The sequence below is a fragment of the Anolis carolinensis genome, chromosome 3 (assembly GCF_035594765.1).
Source record: "Anolis carolinensis isolate JA03-04 chromosome 3, rAnoCar3.1.pri, whole genome shotgun sequence".
NCBI lineage: Eukaryota > Metazoa > Chordata > Lepidosauria > Squamata > Dactyloidae > Anolis > Anolis carolinensis.
The window spans coordinates 97,567,819-97,588,974 of record NC_085843.1 but is presented as its reverse complement, the minus strand read 5'-3'; the positions used below and the strand labels follow the sequence as shown (position 1 = coordinate 97,588,974).

At 36.8% G+C, this 21,156-nt stretch overlaps 1 protein-coding gene across 2 annotated transcripts in view; it reads right to left on the bottom strand.

Moving 5' to 3' along the window:
* Nucleotides 1–21,156, bottom strand: part of map3k15 (mitogen-activated protein kinase kinase kinase 15) — a 91,965-nt gene that overhangs the window by 36,209 nt on the left and 34,600 nt on the right. For both annotated transcript variants that reach the window (XM_016992395.2, XM_008107296.3), the window contains 8 exons: nucleotides 20,410–20,578; nucleotides 19,081–19,187; nucleotides 10,747–10,917; nucleotides 7,430–7,542; nucleotides 4,954–5,113; nucleotides 3,879–4,029; nucleotides 2,925–3,032; nucleotides 915–964 (listed from right to left, as the gene is read on the bottom strand). In XM_016992395.2, coding sequence (XP_016847884.2) covers nucleotides 915–964; nucleotides 2,925–3,032; nucleotides 3,879–4,029; nucleotides 4,954–5,113; nucleotides 7,430–7,542; nucleotides 10,747–10,917; nucleotides 19,081–19,187; nucleotides 20,410–20,578 — 1,029 coding nt within the window. The remainder of the gene's footprint in view (nucleotides 1–914; nucleotides 965–2,924; nucleotides 3,033–3,878; nucleotides 4,030–4,953; nucleotides 5,114–7,429; nucleotides 7,543–10,746; nucleotides 10,918–19,080; nucleotides 19,188–20,409; nucleotides 20,579–21,156) is intronic.

Sequence of the window (21,156 nt, the reverse complement as noted above, 5' to 3'; positions counted from 1 at the left end):
TTAATTTTTTAAAATTGAATTAATCCAGTGTTCAATGTCTGACTCATTGCAGTTTAAATCCTCTTTCCATACTTCAACTAATGTTTGTTTCAGTTCATATTGCTTTTCAACTATTTTCTTATAAATGAAACCCATCAAGCCTTTCTTCTTCTCTAATTTCCATTTTAATATCTGTTCAAAATGTATTTCTGGACTTTCCAATTTACAATCCTTTGTTTTTTATCACTTTGCCGAATATCTGTTCATTTTAATTACTTAATATCCCTATTGGAATTATATCTATTTTATTTATTAAGAATTTATTTTGCCATTTTTTCCAGCATTCCATGGAGGAGACCATTGGACCCCCCTTTAATTTCTTTTAAAACCTTATTGTCTATCCTACTCTTCAGATACAGGCAGTGGTCCCAACCATTTATCATTTTCTCAATTCTGGCCCATCTTTTTGAGCCAAAAAGTTTCTTGAGACCTTTGGTTGTTGGAAAGCTTCTATTTTTCACCATGAAAGTAGACTGACTGTGATGGGCAATAACACTTGACCTCCCACCTGTTTTGGAATGAATGAGAAGGAAGAACTTTCAAAGCTGTATCAGATAAAAGTATTTGACCTGATTATAACTAGCTCAGATTTAAGCACTGGTCAATACAGCTGTATTGGTGGGGAATGGAGGAAGAACCAAACTTCTTCCTTTCTTGAACATAACCCACTGGATGGTATCACCAGTTCTAAAGTTGGTTATTATGGGTTGGATCCAAATTCAGCAACACTTAAAAGAGTACAACAACTTAAAACCAGCTGTTCTAGCCCCTGTCTGCTTGTAAACAGGACAATAAAAAAATCACTGCCATAAAGTCCCAAGTGTCAATAAAGGATCAAACAAACAAACAAATGACACCAAGTATAGCATACTCACCTTATTCCTCTAACGGAAGAAGCTGTGAAATTCCACTCATGAATCTGTTTCTGCAAATTGATGTTTAAAAAATTAAGCCAGATCAAAGTAGAATGATACATTGTGTCTCATCATATCCAAGTCTCCAAAATTTTACCAATCCCTTGCTTGTGTGCACTATGTGACAATACTAGTGAGGTTGCTGGTCCGGTTCATCTGGTGTAGCAAGGCTGAAAGGATGCTGGAGTGATCATTTCATTCTCATTCTTTTAGTGAAACTTTCCTTCTGGGACTAGCTTACTTTGTGTTGAATTATTTCTGGCAGCAAAAGTGGCCCTTCAAATTACGGTTTATATAAATGACTTCCCTCATCTAGCAATTGTTAAGTGTCTATGCAGTGTTACAGAGACTAAAACTGGAAGGTTTCTGCTCAGTTCCTTATGCCTCTTATGCTGTTTTAGCCACTGAAAAATTACAATCAAGAGGGAAGGCCTGCTCATGATACTCCGGAGTGGCACAGTCTGCCATGCACAGCACTGTGATTTATGGAGTGATTGTACCTTAAGGATTTTTTTAGGGGTACTACTCAAGCTTTAGATGAAACCCATCAATCTGTAAGAGCTTTAGAGATGTAAGGAAGTCTTATCTGTTGGTTTTTGCTTTTTTTAAATGCTGCACATTATATTGCATTTTAGGTATTTGAAATTGATATCTTTAGTGATTTAAAATGTTTTATTTTCAAATAGAATATTAACCAACTGGACCTCCTATTAAGAAAGGAAAGGAGATAATAAAATGATTCATCCTCAACAACTGTGATCAACTGAAATTGCTTCTGATCTTCTAGCAGAGAAGCTGGAGGAGGAGGAGGAAGAGAGTGTACAGGCCTGAGACCCCTCCACATTATTTTAAACCTTTGTTTCTAGATCTATCCCCACCTGACTGATCTGGTTCTTAAGCTGGTCTCAGCATTTCTCAACTCCAGAAGCAGATTTTGGGGGACTTGCAATGGAAATAAAAACCCAAGAAATTCCTCTTTTCTGAATGCAAAGTTTATTTTACTCATGGCAAAAAATAAGCATCCAAACAGTATGTCCTGGACCAACGGACCATGTTTTCCTGTACCTTTTGGGTTTTAAGGTTTACCACTGAAAGTACTGGCTTGATCAAATTACTGTAAGAGTTTGAAGTTAACTGCATAGGAACCAATGAATCATAGAGAAGCATAAAGTAAAGGTAAGTCTAGTCAAGTCCAACTCTGGGGGGTGGTGCTCATCTCCATTTCTTTCTAGAAACATATGCTTTCTAAAAAAAAAAAAGGAATGGATAAAATATATGAATTCATCGGGAGAAACTGATTACCCCTATTAGTACTAACATTACAATTATTGTATTTCTGGACATTGTCGTCCCATTTTGGTTTATAGATTTAGCTGTACACCTTGTTTGCTTATGCAAAGAGGAAGAACCACTTTCAAATTATGTGCCTTGAAGTTGTTCCCTTCTAAATCCTACTGGGCCTAAAATAAACTGTTTGTTACTACAGTAGAGTCTCACTTATCCAAGCTAAACGGGCCGGCAGAAGCTTGGATAAGCGAATATCTTGGATAATAAGGAGGGATTAAGGAAAAGCCTATTAAACATCAAGTTAGTTTATGATTTTACAAATTAAGCACCAAAACATGTTTTACAAAAAAATTGACAGAAAAAGCAGTTCAATACGCAGTAATGTTATATTGTAATTACTGTATTTACGAATTTAGCACCAAAATATCACGATATATTGAAAACGTTGACAACAAAAATGGCTTGGATTATCCAGAGGCTTGGATAAGCAAGGCTTGGATAAGTGAGACTCTACTGTAATACATTTCCCTCCCTACCTCCTCTGAACACCTCAGTCTTCCTATCTGAGAAAATGGGAAGATATTCTCTATGACCCATAATACTTTTATTAAGTATTCTTGACAGAGAAGTCAGTGTGCGATTCCTTATAGTAAAGAAGTAAAGACAATTAAATGGCAAACTTACCACTTCAGTAGGAGACACGTGCCAAAGGGAAACAGTTCTCTCCTCTGCTTCACTATTGATTGAAACGTATGCAGGCTGGTAGACCTTAGTTGGTTCTATTACTAAAACCTAAAGAAAGCACAGATTGGTTCAGGGGAATCTTACTCTAGCCACAGCATAAGACTTGAAGTATGAGCAGCAAGGTGATTAAAGCTGCTCCTAAACTCATTAAAGAGTAAGCCCCTTTACACTTAGTGGTATTTATTTTAGAATAAAGATACCAGTGATGGACTGCCAATTTATAATAGATACAGTTCCCCTCCTTCATTAAGGGATACTAAATGGATAAATCATTATGCAATCAAGTTTTTTGTACTGACTACTTTTTGTGTTTCTTGTATAATATATAATTCCGTTGTTTATAATCACTTATATACCAGGAAGGGCAAGATGCTGTCTTCCAGTTATTGTTGGAATGCAGCTCCCAAGTCCTCTCACCACTGGCTATGCTGGGTAATAACCTCTTAATAACATCTAAAGGCCATACTTCCCATTTCTCATATATATTAATAGCAAACTCAGTTCTCTGAGTGGTAATAATTATGTAGCCAAAATAGTTACTTCAAAAGGGAGGGATTAGTAGTTGTGATAAATCCAGCAAGACAAAAGTAAAAATTTGGAAAAATAATTGCCATCATTTTCTTGATAAAATATATTATAAAATACATTTTCTTGATAAAGCACCACAATTCTAGTTTGTTTCTAATCCAATAGCAAACACACAATTATATGCATATCTACTCAAAGTCCCAATCAGTTGTATTGGGATTACTCCCAGGAAATAAATTATATATATGTGTGTGTGTGTGTGTGTGTGTGTGTGTATCTATTGCGTCGATGACCAGCACCAATATATATATAATTACAGCCCAAGTCTACAAAATGCATATCAGCTTGTGCGTCACTGAGTCTTACTGGGAATCTCAAGCCATTTGTTGTTTCTTTGGTTGCTTCAAAAATTATATCCAGCCAGAAATTCAATCTCTCTTGTCTAGGAGAATGTTCAATGATGTGTTTCTTGAAACGCTGAATTAACATCAGGTTCTGCACTAAGGACTTCAAATACCTGAAATCACACATAAATAATACATAGGTAAAACAAGTCATTTTGAGCAAATATCTATACATCAAAATAGGAGGATTAGGAAACCAAGTTTGCAATGGCTGTTTTGCTTTGTAAACACCTTCCAAGCTAAGGGATACATTGCTTAATGAGAATTAATCTATTAAGAATATACAAGGAATGTAATCTATATTTCACACTTTAAATGTGAAAATGCAGAGTGGATCCATGTTATCTTTTCTGCTTCTGTAGAGATGTTTCAAGAAGCACGAATAGGAACTCAGCGGATACTCTGAACAGATGTCCATGTACTTGACAGGCTTCATAAGCTAGTCCCATCAATGTTCTTGTACAGTTGGGCCTCCGTCCACAGTATCAAGTTATATGGATGTGATTATTCATGGATTTGATTAATATGGTCTCTCCAGAAATTACTAGGTCTTCCAGTGCAATTTCATGATCAACTTCTGTTCTCTCAGGTTTAAAAAATGTGATTTTTTAAAATTCAGGATTTCTCCACTTTCAAAGGAGCCTTGAGCATCTAACCCCATCATAGGAGGTATATATGATTTGAAGACTTTGTTGAAGAAAAGCACAGTAGCATTTCAAAGAAGAGCTTGGAAATGCAACTTTTACTGGATAACAACCTCCAGAATTGTAGTTAGTATGGCCATTGCTCACACTGGTTGGTAAATTTGGAAATTATAATTCAAAGAAAGAAACTTTTCCCAAGGTATGTTCTGAACTGCTGACTTTACATACAAACCACAGAGAATCACTGAAACAACCCATCTTACATTTATTTCATTTCTGCATTTCCCAAGAATGCAAATATTGGCACTCTGACATTATAATTGTCATGCAATAAAGAATACCAAGCCCTGAGCTTTGGAAAATATATAACTTGAATTATGTGGTGATACATACCAAATAGGCGGTTTCAGCTTGAACAGCCTCTCTGCTGCTTGCACAGCTTTGCCAATGTCACTCGCCAACATGCTGACGCTGAAAAACTGCCCGACATCCCAGTAATTGTTCATTTTTTCTAAGCTTCCTTTTCTTCCCAACAAACTGTTTAATCGCACACCTTGAAAAATTTATACAAAAAGACCATAGTAGGATAGAAAGAAAATAATCTGCAACTAAAGACTGAAAAGAAAGACAGTACACATTTTGAATCATGTGGAATATGACCTAAAGAATATTAGCTGGAAGAAAACTCTACAGTAGCCCTTTACCTACAACTAAATTGTCACGGGGAAAATGAAGTAGATGTCATTCTTCTTCATGCACTCCTTTTAAGAGCACATCAGTCATAAAATTTGCATGCAGTCAAAATAGGGCTGTGTCATTTATGTTATTCATTGTCATAATGAATAATTTAATCAATTTTCACCCCGCTATTTCTAGGGGGGGGGGGGAAGTCTCCAGCAGCAGGGATCCCACCAACAGGAGAGAAGCAAAACAAGGCTGTGCGGGTATATCTTTTCAGGATCCTCTCCTAGTTAGAAAAATGCTAATTATAAGAAAACTTCCCCTGCACACCCATACCCCATCTGATATCATGAGAGAAGGCAGGTAAAATTCAGTAAGTTTTTACTTCCAAGGTATTCACTTGGCTTCTTCTCTTGTCAATGCCACATGACGTCAGATGGAAGACAGGTAAGGTCTGATAAACTGTAGCCTTGCCTTCAGTGATTTCTATTGGCTGGTTGATGAAAAAACACATATTTTCATTGTGCACTGGCTAACATAACATAATGCACAATAAAAATTTTATTACTGGGATGCCCCCCAAAACACAGAGGGCTTCCCATACAGCCCTATATCCCAGAATATCAGGGCAGAAAATCCCACAATGTCTGGTTTGAATTGGGTTTGAACTGAGTCCACACTCAGATAATGTGGGATTTTCTGCCTTGATATTCTGGGATATAGGGCTATGTGGAAGGGCCTTTAGGGGGATGAGAAGTAGGTGAGTTGTCCCTGAGTGAGTCCACAGAATGAGGAAAAGTAAGAGAAGAGCTTGGAATTTAATGTTCTTGCTAGCATTTGTCAATCCCTTCCTTGTTTTTCTCTCTCTTTTAAATGCCTTTATTCAATGGTTGATGCAGTTATCCCATCGTTACGTGAGACTGCAAATGTTTTCTTTATCTTTTTCACAATATTATTTATAGTGAGAGGGGATGATTCTAGGAAATTCATTATCTACAAGATCTTAAAATAGTCAGGATAGGGAGAGCTAAAGAGCACTGTTGAAATAGAAATGTGGGCACAAGGGCATCTGTCCTGATGTCATACAGATAACCTTGAACATTCTAATATTCTTTCCATCCTAAATCAGAAATACAAGAAACCTCATTTTGCAAAAGTAAATACTAGAAATTATAATACTGATGAGAAAATGTACAGTATAGGTATACCTCAGTTGACCAAGTAGATTTGCATCATTTCTTTAACAGAACACATTTGCTACAGAGGTAAAAATGGGAAAATGGGAACACATCCCCAAACCATAAAAACATCTAGCTGTTTGACATGTTTCAGAAAAACATTCATTTAAAGCTAACGATGTGCACATGTATAATTTATATAAGCAGATCAGGTAAGCCTTGCATAAGTAAACAAAGTCTGAATTTTCTATGAACTATGTTAATGCTTCTTCAAAAATGTTTCTTGCAGTGAGATTTTCCCCCTTTTACCAGCCTCTATTTTTCTGTATAGATAAGTAGGTAGATATAGATATGTTGTGTGCACGCACACAATTTTAAAAAAAATACACACACATAAACTTATATATAAAATATATATTTTAACAAGCTGGGCATAGTTGAGGAGGCAGGATTATCTGCTTTGTTTGCTGTTCACACATGCTATATTCAGGAGGCAACTGTTTTGTGTATACATAGCAACAAAGGGATGACTAATGTAGAGTGCTGCTCTTTCCCAGCTCAAGCTTTATTGCATTGTTGACTGCAGACAGGTTACTACAACCCAACAGCACAAGTCAAGGTTTCTTCAGCCCTCTTCCATTTTCTTCCCAATTCTGATGCTGCTAAAACCCTTATAACTGCATAAAGAATGAGGAAAGAAGGTAAGCAGAGGAGACAGAAAAAGCCTTTTACAAAGAGTTTTGTTCAACTAAATTGTGTTAATTGAAGCATGTCAGTACAGATAATGTTAGAATATTCTAATATGCTTCACAATGGCTGCAATTATCATTGTTAAATGCCCCATTCTATGCACAACCATTCACAGGAGTGCATCAAAACTTCAGTTTCATGAGCACAATGCCTAACCATAAATGGAGTTTCTGTCATGTGTTGTAGGCTTAAGTTTTAGCATTCTAGAGGAATAAATAACCCTAGAACAGTAATGGTATTATTATCGGCATATTGTTCACCTATTTTTCTCAGTTCCATGGAGGTTTCAAACTGCTGCCCTGCAACAATCAGCAAGACTGCAAGGTTAATCCCAGAATACAGAGTTGACTGGAGCTCAAACCCTTTACGATACCTGCAGAAACAAGATTTCACAAACTAGAGAACACTATTGCAAAAAAACAACATCTCAGACTTTTAACTTATTTATGAATAATGTACACCCCTTGTCTCATTCTATCCAGACTGCTTTGTTTTCTTAGTGGAGTGTTGTGTGGTTTCTCCGCTGTATAGTGTATTCTAGAAGCATTTTTTTTCTTGACATTTTGCCTGTCTTTGTGGCTGGCATCTTCAGAGGAACTCAGCCACAGATACAGGTGAAACGTCAGAAGAAAATGCTGCTAGAACACACCCTTATAGCCCAGAAACCACACAACACTCCAGTGATTCCAGCTGTGAAAGCCTTTGACAATACTGTTTTCTTACCTTGAAAAGATGGAAGCGGTGAATTAATCAATCTACATATGTGAAAAATTTTATTTTTAAATGCTCATACTATGCATGCTAAACATTTTTTTTATATTTTAATACAATGACCTAGATCAGCAGAGCTTCCTCTGTTCAGTTTCTCAGTAATTGTAATTTTTCCCTTTTCCCTTGGAAAATAGGAAGTCTTCCATAAAGAAGATTCAGCACACAAGAGCTTCTGTTTTTAGAGCAATAATCCTATATACGGTTGCAGAGCAGTTAGTCCTAATATACTCTGCAATACCTATTTCTGAGCTGTCTCACTCAGAAATTTTGCATTGCTAAATTATTTAACATCTTAGGTGGCCACTTTTCCCACAATTTATTCAAAACATCAACAACAAAAATGTGAATAAAATGGCAAATACATCTGTGCCATTTCAATATTGGTAAGAAAGGCCTGTCAGTAAATGCTACTTGACAATGGAACAGACTGTTTTGGACAGCGTTGGACTCGCTTTTGGAAGTCTTGAACCAGGATGCCCATATCTAAGAAGGATGCCCATATCTAAGCTGTGTATTCCTAAAATCCTAGAAATACAGAGTTGGAGGATACCACAAGGGACCATCCAGTCCAAACTCCTAAAATGGCAGGGTTGGACTACATGGCACTCACAGTCTCTTCCTATGTTACAATTCTATACAATGGGATAAACAAAGAATCACTTATCATAACTAGAAGTACAATTCAGAGCATTCTAAAGATGTTTAGACAGAAAGATACCAAGTTCTGTGCCTTAATATGTTAGATTGAATTAAAAGTCATACTTTGAATTCCTGCAAACACATGGCATCTTATAGATTAGATCTAGGCTTTTTTTGTGTCAGGAGCGGCAAGACGCTTCTGGTGGGAGAGAATTGGCTGTCTGCAAGGACGTTGCCCAGGGGACGCTCGGATGTTTTATCATCCTGTGGGAGGCTTCTCTCGTGTCCCCACTTGGGAAGCTGAGGGGAGCTCACCCTGCTCTCCCCGGATTCGAACTGCTGATCTTTAGGTCATCAGTCCTGCCGGCAGAAGGGTTTAATCCCTTGTGCAACCGAGGACTCCAGGTCTAGATTAACAATGTACATACAAGTCCTTCTTATAGTCTCTCCTGTTTTGTAAACTTTGGCTGAGCATTGCTGGGAAGGACAATGGACTGGAATGAGATAGACAGAATTTAAGGTCCAAAATGCAGCAGCTGTCCAATTTTCAGTCCCTCAGACCTTGGTGGGCCATACATTTTGAGGAAGGAGAAGGCAAGACTATTCTAGGCCAAACACTGGCAGGAGGTAGTTTTAAAATGTGTGATTACTCGTTTTAGGTTGATTTTGTTTTTGGCGGAACCAGGTCAAAGATGGATATGGAGTTAAATATATAAATATAGTAAATTAATAATACAATACATGTAGCAAGAGTTGCCAGATGTACAAGCTGGGTTTAGAAAAGGCAGAGGAACGAGAGGCCAAATTGCCAATATCCTCTGGATAATGGAGGAAGCTAGGGAGTTTCAGAAAAAACATCTATTTCTGCTTTATTGACTATTCTAAAGCCTTTGACTATGTGGATCATAATAAATTGTGGCATGTTCTTGGTGGTATGGGGATACCAAGTCACCTTGTCTGTCTCCTGAGAAATCTGTATAAAGACCAAGTAGCTACAGTAAGAAAAGACCATTGAACAACAGACCGGTTCAAGATTGGGAAAGGAGTATGGCAGGGCTGTATATTTTCACCCTACCTATTCAACTTGTAGGCAGAACACATCATGCAACATGCGGGGCTTGACGAATCTAAGGCTGGAGTTAAAACTGCTGGAAGAAACATTAACAACCTTAGATATGCAGATGATATCACTCTGACGGCTGAATGTGAGGAGGAGCTGAGGAGCCTTATCACCAACCAAGATGAAAGAAGAAAGTGCAAAAGCTGGGTTGCAGTTAAACATCAAGAAAACCAAGATTATTACAACTACACCTATTGATAACTGGCAAATAGAGGGAGAAAACGTGGAGGCATTGACAGACTTTATATGTCTAGGCGCGAAGATCAGTGCAGATGCAGACTGCAGCCAGGAAATCAGAAGATGTTTACTTCTTGGGAGGAGAGCAATGGCCAACCTCGATAAAATAGTGAAAAGCAGAGACATCACACTGGCAATGAAGGTCCACATAGTTAAAGCAATGGTATTCCTCATAGTAACCTATGGATGTGAGATCTGGACCATAAGGAAGGCTGAGCGAAGGAAGATAGACGCTTTTGAACTCTGGTGTTGGAGGAAAATCCTGAGAGTGCCTTGGACCGCAAGAAGATCCAACCAGTCCATCCTCCAGGAAATAATGCCCGGCTGCTCACTGGAGGGAAGGATATCACAGGCAAAGATGAAGTATTTTGGCCACATCATGAGAAGACAGGAAAGCTTGAAAAAGATCATGATGCTGGGGGAATGGAAGGAGAAAGGAAGAGAGGCTGACCAAAGGCAAGATGGATGGATGGTATCCTTGAAGTGACTGGCTTGACCTTGAAGGAACTGGGGGCGGCGACAGCCAACAGGAAGCTCTGGCATAGGTTGGTCCATGAGGTCATGAAGAGTCGAAAACGACTGAATGAATAAACAACAATAAAATAAATAAAATAAATGAAATACAATATGTCCTGGTAACTGCAGAACCCATATCCACAATTTCAGTTACCTGAACTCTTTTTTATGATGAGGTTTACTGCCGTCCTAAAGTGGTTAATTGGTAAAGAATTCTGAATGTTATCCTGGAGTATTTTGATTTGCCTTTTTATAGTAGCATGGAAACTCTTAACACACCATTATTTCTCTTACCATTCAATGGCCCTGTCCCGGCTACTGTTGTCTTTACAATCTGAATCAAGAAATATATCCTTGTAGATCCTTCCACACAGGCAGAACATGTCTGGTGCTGGATGATCACAGGTTTGCAGTACCTGTAGCAACACTTGCAGTGCCTTTCCCCTGTCACCAGCATTGTTCCTTCTGGAATTCAGGCAGGAAATTATGTATGTTAGTTTTCTCATAGAAATTGTAACCTATGCTATCTTACTTTTTTCAATATCAAAAATATACATAATAAGTCTAATTAAAACATAATGATCAAAATGTTTAAAATAAAAATAAACTACCATATTACAGCAGCCTTACTTTTTAAACACAAAGTCATTCAAAAACAATAAAAGTGCAACTAACACAATCCACTAAAGATGTTTATGTATAGTCACTTAATTGTGAAATGCCTGCTCAAATAAAATGATACTTCAATATGAAGTCCGCCTTACTATAATATTTCTCCTTCATCTCAATTTTTTAAAATCTCCTTCAATTTAAAGAACATAGAACCAAGTTCATATGCTGGGAAGTCATCATACATCAAAATTATTCACATATTTTCTTTGCATTGACTTGAAAGATAAGGTTGTTTATGGAGGAGTTTATGTCAATGCTCCTTAAAAATGATCTGATACTAGATACAAATAATGGCACCTTTAAATGAAAAAATTATATTGAACTGGAAAAGTTTTAATAAATTAACAATATTGTGCCACTCCTCACAGAAGAATGTCTGCAAAGATATTTGTGCAAAATACAGAACTAACCAACAGGCTGTTTTGTTTACTTAATACAGTAGAGTCTCACTTATCCAAGCTAAACGGGCCAGCAGAAGCTTGGATAAGCGAATATCTTGGATAATAAGGAGGGATTAAGGAAAAGCCTATTAAACATCAAATTAGGTTATGATTTTACAAATTAAGCACCAAAACATCATGTTTTACAACAAATTTGACAGAAAAAGCAGTTCAATACGCAGTAATGTTATGTTGTAATTACTGTATTTATGAATTTAGCACCAAAATATCACGATATATTGAAAACATTGTCTACAAAAATGGCTTGGATAATCCAGAAACTTGGATAAGTGAGGCTTGGATAAGTGAGACTCTACTGTACCTGGAATTTCAGTGGATATAAAATATTTTTCTGATCTATGCAATGTAGGGAGTCATGTAGATTTTATTTACAGTGCTCACTCCTTACTTTGCGGTTCACTTTTCGCGGATTCGCTGTTTCACGGTTTTTCAATAAACTCTAAAGGACTATTATAAATAATAAAAAATTACAATTTACAGCCTAAGGAAGGGAGGAAGGAGAAGCCAAAGGGAGAAAAAAGGAGCCCAAGTGGCAATGGGAGAAGGAGGCGATTTACCAACACACAATTGGTTGATAAAGACTTAAAATGGTGTATAACTACTAAAATAATGTAGAAATATTAAAATAAATATAGTGTCCCTACTTTGCGGATTTTCACTTATTGCGGGTGGTTCTGGAACCTAACCCCAGCAATAAGTGAGGGAACCCTGTAATGCACAACACTATTATACTCATAAGCAAAAACAATGGATCTCACTATGTTGAAAGTGACAGGGTTTTTTTTCATTACAAGTGTTACTTTAGGACCTCGAGCTAAATAAATGGACAATTTGCTTTCCATGTTGACATAAAAATGATACCTTCATGTGAATAGAAGAAAGCAATTTCTAAGTAAAAAGCAAACATTACTTTGCTGCTTAAAAGCCACTTTAACAGACTCTGTTAATCTCCAACAAAGTTTAAACAAATTATCTGATCTGTTGATGAGCTGCTGATACCAAGGTGTCTGGGAAGGAAGCTTATATTTTTAAAGCATGTGTAACTCAATGGCACACAAACATTTCTAGTACTTTTCCACTTTTGCCCTTGAAAAGGAAATGACTTAAATTGAACTCCCTCAGCTTCCAAATAAATCAAAAGATCATAAAAATCACCACACAAAGGATTCTTCTATGCATGTTAGGGTGATGAAATTATATCCACAAAGGAATATACCTATACAGGTTTCAAATATTTGTCACATTTTGATGACAACCCATGACATTGTTATTTGTACGTAGTCCATGAAATTCAATCATAAGGTGAACAGAAATTTCTAGCTGTCCTGCATCAGATTATCTACAGGCTGATGACTGAACAGTGTTCATTCATACTGGAAGTGTACACATTGTCAGAGCAACACACAACTCCAAAATCCACATAATGTAATTGTAGACACATTGTGGCTTTATGGAAATGTAGTAAATGACTGCCACATTTTACAGACAAAGCCCAGCAAGACTTTTAAGATCATGCATTGAGTCGTGAACAGCGATTGTCACTGTGTACCCTGCAGCAATTTTGGGACTCCATTTGATAAGAAATGAGCTCCAACAATGTTCGCCAGCATGGAAGATCCATGTTTGGACTACATGAATCCAGGTCCCAGCTTATGGAAACCAATTCCCCATGACTGTTGTTGAGTAGATGTGGAATGACAGATGTGAGACTATAAATCAGGCATGGGCAAACTTCAGCCCTCCAGGTGTTTTGGACTTCAACTCCTATAATTCCCAACAGCCAGTAGGCTGTTGGGAATTGTGGGAGTTGAAGTCCAAAACACCCAGAAGGGCGAAGTTTGCCCATGGCTGCTATAAATGGATGGAGGCCATCATGTGGTTCCCCTACAATCTGGGAGTGATATGGAACACCTCAAATGGGTTATAATTGGCATGCAGGACCCACTTTACAAAAACCCAGATATAGCCTGAAGTCAAAGCTTCCTGTTTGACTAATCAGGTGTGGCAAAAACCAAACATGAAAACAACAGCCAGATCCAATACTTGGGATACTGGATTGGGAAGAGACCTCAAAGCCGACTGAAAACCATTACTCTGGAGAGTCCTGGAAGCAGATCATAATGAAGACTTTTAGGGAAATAACAACAATATATCACATGACACTAAAAATCTAACTCCAAGCAGTTTTTTTCTTGGAAAAGTATGCAAGATTTCCACTGAAATGTTCACAAATCCTGCATCATAATTTTTTCATAATGGAAATTACTGGCCTGAACCTGAACTTGGTGGGAGGAATGACCTAAAACCTTTATTTTTGAATGAAAAAAATATATATTATTGTTACAATAACTCTTAAACTATTGTTACATTTAATACCAAATTGCCAAATGAAATTAAGATCACTATAAAAAAAAGAACAAACACTGCAAGTATTTAACATTGCTACTCATCAACAGCAAACAGTTGTTACAGAGTGTTGTAGCCCAGCCTCCATCTGAGCTGTCAGATGAGCCTGAGTTTGGCCCCATTCAGCCTGTGATTGTCCCTGTACCTGCCTTGGGCCTAAGATGCAGCCAAAGTTTGTCCCAGTGGATTCTGGGATCAGAGACAGAGTGGTTGCAAGCATACAGTTTGAATCGCATTCCTCACAGCAGTCAAGGTCAGATCTCCAGGTGCCAGATGGACATTCTAGTTTGGATGTAGGAGCTGGTAAAGTGGAGAGGGATAATGAGTTTGACAGGAAGAAAGCAATAACTCACCAGAGGAGGGAACGGGAGTTTGTGAGAAGAAGTAGACAGTTGCTTTTGAAGCAAAATAATGAGCAATCTTCTCACGGAAAAAAGACCTTGAATTTCCCTTTAAAAGGTTTGCTTTCTCTGACACAGCCAGAGGTGGTAACTTTGCTAATCCAAGAGAGAAAGATCTTTGCTCCGTGTTCCTATGCAGCCTTGTATCTTGCTTCAAGTTCCAGTCTCGCTTCTGCCTGTGAATCTAGTTGAATGTTCCAGTGACTTTGCCATTTGGATCTCTGTTCTAGCCAAGACTGTTGCCTTGTGTTCCAGCATTGACTTTGTACCTTGGACTACCTTGGAATTTGATCCTGAATTTTAGCTTTGTTTCCTATGTTTCCAGTTTGTCTCATGCCTTGGAATTAATCCTTGATATCTGATTTGGATTATTCTTGATACCTTTCTTGGGACTTACTTTGATATCCGGTTTAGACTATGTTCTTTGAGTGACTTTTATAGACTCTTGCTTCAAGATTTTCAAGTACTTTGTTCTTGTGGACTCAAACCCATTTTATTGACTTTGAACTTTGATTTTGCTATTGCTTGCATATAATCTTCAATAAACAGCTTGCTTGCTATATTCTGAGGCTTCAGTGTGGTTTTGAGGTGCTTACACAGCCTAGAGGTGCAACACAGACTTGCCTAAAGTTGGCAAAATTTAACTGAAAATGGGTTGCAAGGTGTCAGTGAAACAAGATTATATAGTAATAATTTTGATGAATAAAACAAAGAAGGGGTAGAGTATTGACAGATAAACAAATGATATGGGGCAGTGGTCATGTTATTCTTTTGTAATCAGTTTTAGAAGCCAGATTATAAATAACAACATAAAATCTGCCATTTAGTGTTTCCATACAAGTTCTTTTTCAAGCAATTTGTTAATGTGCACAGGAGTTGCAGTTCATTGACCTTTCCATAATCTATTGCTGTTTCTCTTTTTATTTCTAAAATAAAATCTAACACCTATTAAAAGAGGCTAAGTCTTTTATTTGAAGCGGAAAGTCCAAAATATTATTTCGGATAAATATGCAACTATGTCATAATCTTATCTGACGTTCTGCTGAACATGGCAATTTGTCTTGAATTTATTTGTGTGGATAGGGGAAATGCACAAAAGCAATAAGTTCACCTATGCAACATTTAAAAAGAAAAAACACTGAAACCCAAGCCTGGAAAAATGTATAGCGTAGTACATGGCTCTGGGAATTAGAGAAAGATTATTTCTGGGGAGCAAGAAACAAGAAGAAAATTGAACACAAAGAGTAAAAAGATATTCCCTCAAAAAATTAGGAATAATTTCCCCTTAAAAAGTTTCAAAAATGATTCAGATGGGAGTCTTAAATAACTCTAAAACATTACTTAGTGTACACAAATATCTGAACATGTCAAAAGTTATCCTCCTGGAATGTACCAGATACTACAGTAGAGTCTCACTTATCCAAGCTAAACGGGCTGGCAGAAGCTTGGATAAGCGAATATCTTGGGTAATAAGGAGGGGTTCAGGAAAAGCCTATTAAACATCAAATTAGGTTATGATTTTACAAATTAAGCACCAAAACATCATGTTATACAACAAATTTGACAGAAAAGGTAGTTCAATGTACAGTAATGTTATGTTGTAATTACAGTATTTACGAATTTAGCACCAAAATATCACAATATATTGAAAACATTGACTACAAAAATGGCTTGGATAATCCAGAAGCTTGGATAAGCGAGGCTTGGATAAGTGAGACTCTACTGTACTTCTTATGAATTTAGACCAGGGAGTGGTAATTTTGGTTAGAACATTTCTTTGTTTGGTAAATAGTCATAGGAACTAGATAACTGTCTAATTCTTGACATAGTATCACTTTTAGGTTATTCTGGAATAAATCACAGAATAACAGAGTAGGAAGATACCACATGCGTCATCTAGTCCAACCCCCTACTATGCAGAATAGCTGAAAGAAACAAAAATAAAAGCTTTAAATTCAGCTGAAGACACTGCAGGCTTAGTTGGTGGGTCAAAAAGAATAATATACCACAATTTGAATCAGAGAGTAAGAAACAGAGGGCTATGTTTTGGGCTTATAAGAATCTTATAGTCCTGACCAATTTTCTCTAGATACCTTCAAGCAGGAAAAGTAGAATCATAGAATCATAGAATAGTAGAGTTGGAAGAGACCACATGGGCCATCTAGTCCAACCCCCTGCTAAGAAGCAGGAAATCGCATTCAAAGCACCCCCGACAGATGGCCATCCAGCCTCTGCTTAAAAGCCTCCAAGGAAGGAGCCTCCACCACGGCCCCGGGGAGAGAGTTCCACTGTCGAACAGCTCTCACAGTGAGGAAGTTCTTCCTGATGTTCAGGTGGAATCTCCTTTCCTGTAGTTTGAAGCCATTAATATCTTTATCTGTTTTTTACCTGTATGTTGTTAGATAAACTAAAATATTACAAAACATTCTAATTCCCCAGCATCTTTTTTTCATTGGAAAGCAACTGATGAGGTGTCCATAACATTATACATAAGCAAACAACATAAGCCAACAGAGTTTTCCATTTGTTTTCTTTAGATTAAGAGATTTATAGAGGAAGAAATACAGTGTTTAAATGTGTCTGTGTATCTTTAGATTGTGATCTATGTTTACTGTGCTTGTGGCCACCACAAGATAGTTGCACAATCTCACTAGTCAACACGTTCTGTTCTTAGAAATGGCTAACAGCTGAAAGAGTCTCTGAGGTGTTGGGTTAAAGCACATGTATCTTGATAGTCCTGACAGTCAGTCTGGTCACCTTTTCATCAAGTTCCTCTACAGACAATATTAGCCTATGACTTCAGCCTCGAAACAGCTGTCACCAACAGTTTACTACCCAAGTTATCATTTACAAACAACATGACCTCAGTGTTAGTTTGCAGAGTAATGAAAATACAGGGCAGCTGAGCCTACAACAAGTATAACAAAGTCATCCACAAAATAAATGGTATTTACTAAATGGTACACATGATTTTCATATTGTAGGATATCCAATCTAAAACAATTTGTTTTGGCCTTAAAATTATGTTCTACTGTGATCAGGCACCTTTAGCTATTTATTATTTAGTTTAAAAGCATTACTATAAGGAGCTTCAGAGAAGGAGCTTCCTATCTATCTTAAAATGAAAATCCTTTCTACCCATTAGGTTAATGAGTTGTCATGCAGTACCTGGGCCCACTGTACATATATTTCATTCCCTCTTTCTTCACATACTGGTGATAATGTGCAGCACCTTTGTCACTCATTACATTTTCCTGTAACAATAATGATTAATACCATCCATGCAGACTTTTGCACTAAGACACATTGAATACAAATACAAATTGCCAATTCAATACCATGGTTTTCACGCACAACTTTTCATTGCTGGCTTTATGTTTAACCACCCATTATAAATCTATTTTATAATCGTTTAAATTTTGTACTGTTTCCATACTCTGTTTTATTATGCCTCTGTTACCAAGTTTTATTTTACTATGTTACTGTATCAGTATTTTTGCTAAATGTTATCGTGTGTTTTTAATGTATTTTATTTTGTTTTATTGTAACTGTTTAGGCTTGGCCCCATGTTAGCTGCCCCGAGTCCCTTATTATAAAGTTATAATAAGTATTTAATAAATTATAATTAATAGTCATATTAAACATATAAGAATCCAAAGTAGATTGATATTAGACATTGCTACAATGAAATTTCCCAGCATCTCATACTTCAGCTGCTTTATTGTCTTCAAATCAGCGGTTACTATTCTGATTGTTTCTTTGAAAAATAATATAGTTAGAACTCCGAAAAGAAACATAAAATGACAACAGACCAGAGCACAGAAAGAAGGAAGAATTCTGAAATAGAATTGTTCAGTGAATACTCCTGTATAACTTGATATCAATTTCAACAATATTTTAAGAGCAAAAAGTTTCCATTACACAAGAGACATATGGTAGATCCAAGTAGCACTGAAGTAAAAAGTGAATAATTATTACAGTATAATAATAATAACAATAACAAGAAGGAGGAGGAGGAGGAGCCTGTAGCCCAGCAAAAGAGAATTCAAACTGGATTGGAAATAGCCCACAATTCCCTTATATTCCCCTCCTACTTTTGAATCAATTCAAAGCAGGCTATGAGAAAATCATCACTAATGCGCAAATGGAACACTAGTATACATATGGATAGACAAAATTAGCAGCAGTCTAAAACAGTAGAATCATCCAAAATGCTAAACTTGGCTTAAAGGAGATAGCTGGCTGAAAGACCGTCCTTGGTATTAGTCAATTTTATTTTAATAAAATAAGGCTGCAAGGTTTTCAAAACCTTGTTAGAAAGATGCTGTTCAACAGTTCAGTATATAGAAATGTCTTTCTGTTACATCAAATAACGCCTTGAAAGCTATACACATGAACACTATCACCCTAAAAGGTAGAATCCAGCGTAATAAAATCTATAGGAAGAAAGTTCAAATAGTTTTTCTCAAGATAAAAAGGATTAAATGATATATGAGCAGTGGCTGCAAAGATATTAATCTAAATAGAAAGATGCTAAGAGCAGAGATGGACTTTTCAGCCATTTCCCAAATAATAGATGTATCAATTTATGGTTGTTAATTCTTTCAGAAATTGTAAATGCCATTGACTGATGGAGTAATTCCCCACTTCTCATTATGAGAAATGTATGCATCAGAGTTTAATCTTACCGATTCAGTGCAAATGCGTAGTGAAATTTGATATTATGCTGATCTGCCAGATCACAGGTAGGAAGCATTTCCAGTGTCTCCACCAGCTTTACCATAGCATCATAGTCCTAAGAACGTTTTGAAAGGACAATTAAAGAAAACATTAGTAAGCAGAATATAGCTATAAAATAGTTTTCAGTGTCCTACTTTGCTAAAAATTACTATGAACAAGACTTAAGAAAGAGGTATATAGTTTTTATCTGGAGCTTCAAATGCTTACTTTTTTGGATGACAACTTCTAGTGTTACAATGGACATGTTGGATGGACATTTCTGGTAGCTGTAGTCCAAATAGTAATGCTAAGCAGGCCCAGGCTATTTGGCTAGCCGCATCCCCTTGTACATACCTGCCCGGGCCCTGAGATCTTCAGGAGAGGCCCTTCTCTTGGTCCCACCTCCATCGCAAGCTCAGTTGGTGGAAACGAGAGAGCAGGCCTTCTTGATGGTTGCCCCTCAACTCTGGTACTCCCTGCATAGGGAAGCCAGAATGGCCCCCTCCTTGCTGTCCTTCCAGCTTCAGGCTAAAACCTTTTTATTCAGGCAGGCTTTTAAAGACGAAGATTTTTAAGATAAGTTCAGGGAGTGCTGTGATTTTAAGCTTTGAATATATTTTAATGGTTTCTAACTGGGATTTTTAAAATACTGTTTATATTTAAATACTGTTTTAATATTTGCATATGGGTATATTTAAAATTGTATACTAATGCTTTTATGTTAAGCCACTTTGAGTCTCCTGCAAGAAAGATCTATTTATTTATTTTTCGTGTCAGTAGCAAATTGAAAATTGAGGATAGAAACACATCCAGGCGTCCCCTGGGCAACGTCTTTGTAGACAGCTGATTCTATCACACCAGAAGTGACTTGCAGGAGAGATAAAGCAGGATATAAAATATAATAGTAATCATAATAATAATAATTTGCACAGTCCAAGATATATAAAGCAATACAATCCTGAAAATCTTGTTGACATCTCTCTTCAAACATTATTCTATTGCCAAGCTGGAACCAAGTTTACAGTGAATTTTTGGAAAGCAACCTGACAGATAATCTTTTGGTTACAGGGTACATAATTACAAACTGAAAGGCACTGAGTAGGGGGGAAACATTAAGTGAAACTCCAATTTGAACAGTGGAAAATACGTAATTCATTTTCTCAATTTGTAAGTGACATGTTATATAAAATTAGTAAATGAATTTTCAATTAAAAAACCTAAAGATATGCTACTGGAAAAACATTACCAGATAACATAAAGAAATAACTATTATGTATTTCATGGCAAAAATAAAATACCTGAATATCTCGATAGGACAGAAGTAAGTTGATTACAATATCAGAAGTTAGAACTTCAGTATTATCCATGCGAAGTTTAATCCTAGCCAATTCTTTGGCCAGTTCTTCTCCTTGGTACTTATCTCTTGCTTTTCTAATGTCATTTAGTAGAGTTTCCTTATAATATGTACTAAAAATAGAGGAGGAAAAAACACTGTTATCTAAACTGTACTTTGGGACTAGTTTTAACTCAACCACCAAAACAAAACAGTTAAACTTAATTTCCATGGGATGATCGCTGTTCTTGGGTGTCTAGAAGGATGGCAAATTCTGGTATCAAAAATTATGACACAATATTAGGACCATAGCATTGCTTCCATCTGGCTACTTAAAGGCTCTCTACAGAAAACATAAAAGGGAGTATAAATGAATGGGGTGAACGAGAGATCAATTATGCTTCGAGACCAGAACTTGATCTTGATCAGTATAGTCATGTAGAAAATACACACATACTGCTTAATGCTTAAGAAATAGGCTATAATGAAAATGTAACTGGCTAAAATTTTAATAGTACTATTCTGAACATAAGTATGCAGAGGGATCTTGTTGTAACACCTTTGAGACTGAGTAAAATAATTTGGTAGCATAGTCTACTTCTTCAGGTGCATCTGAAACAGTAGACTAAGTCAATGAAAACTTATGCTACCAACTTTTCTTTCCTGCAAATGTGCTACAAGATCCCTTTGCATACCGATATCCCAGAATAAT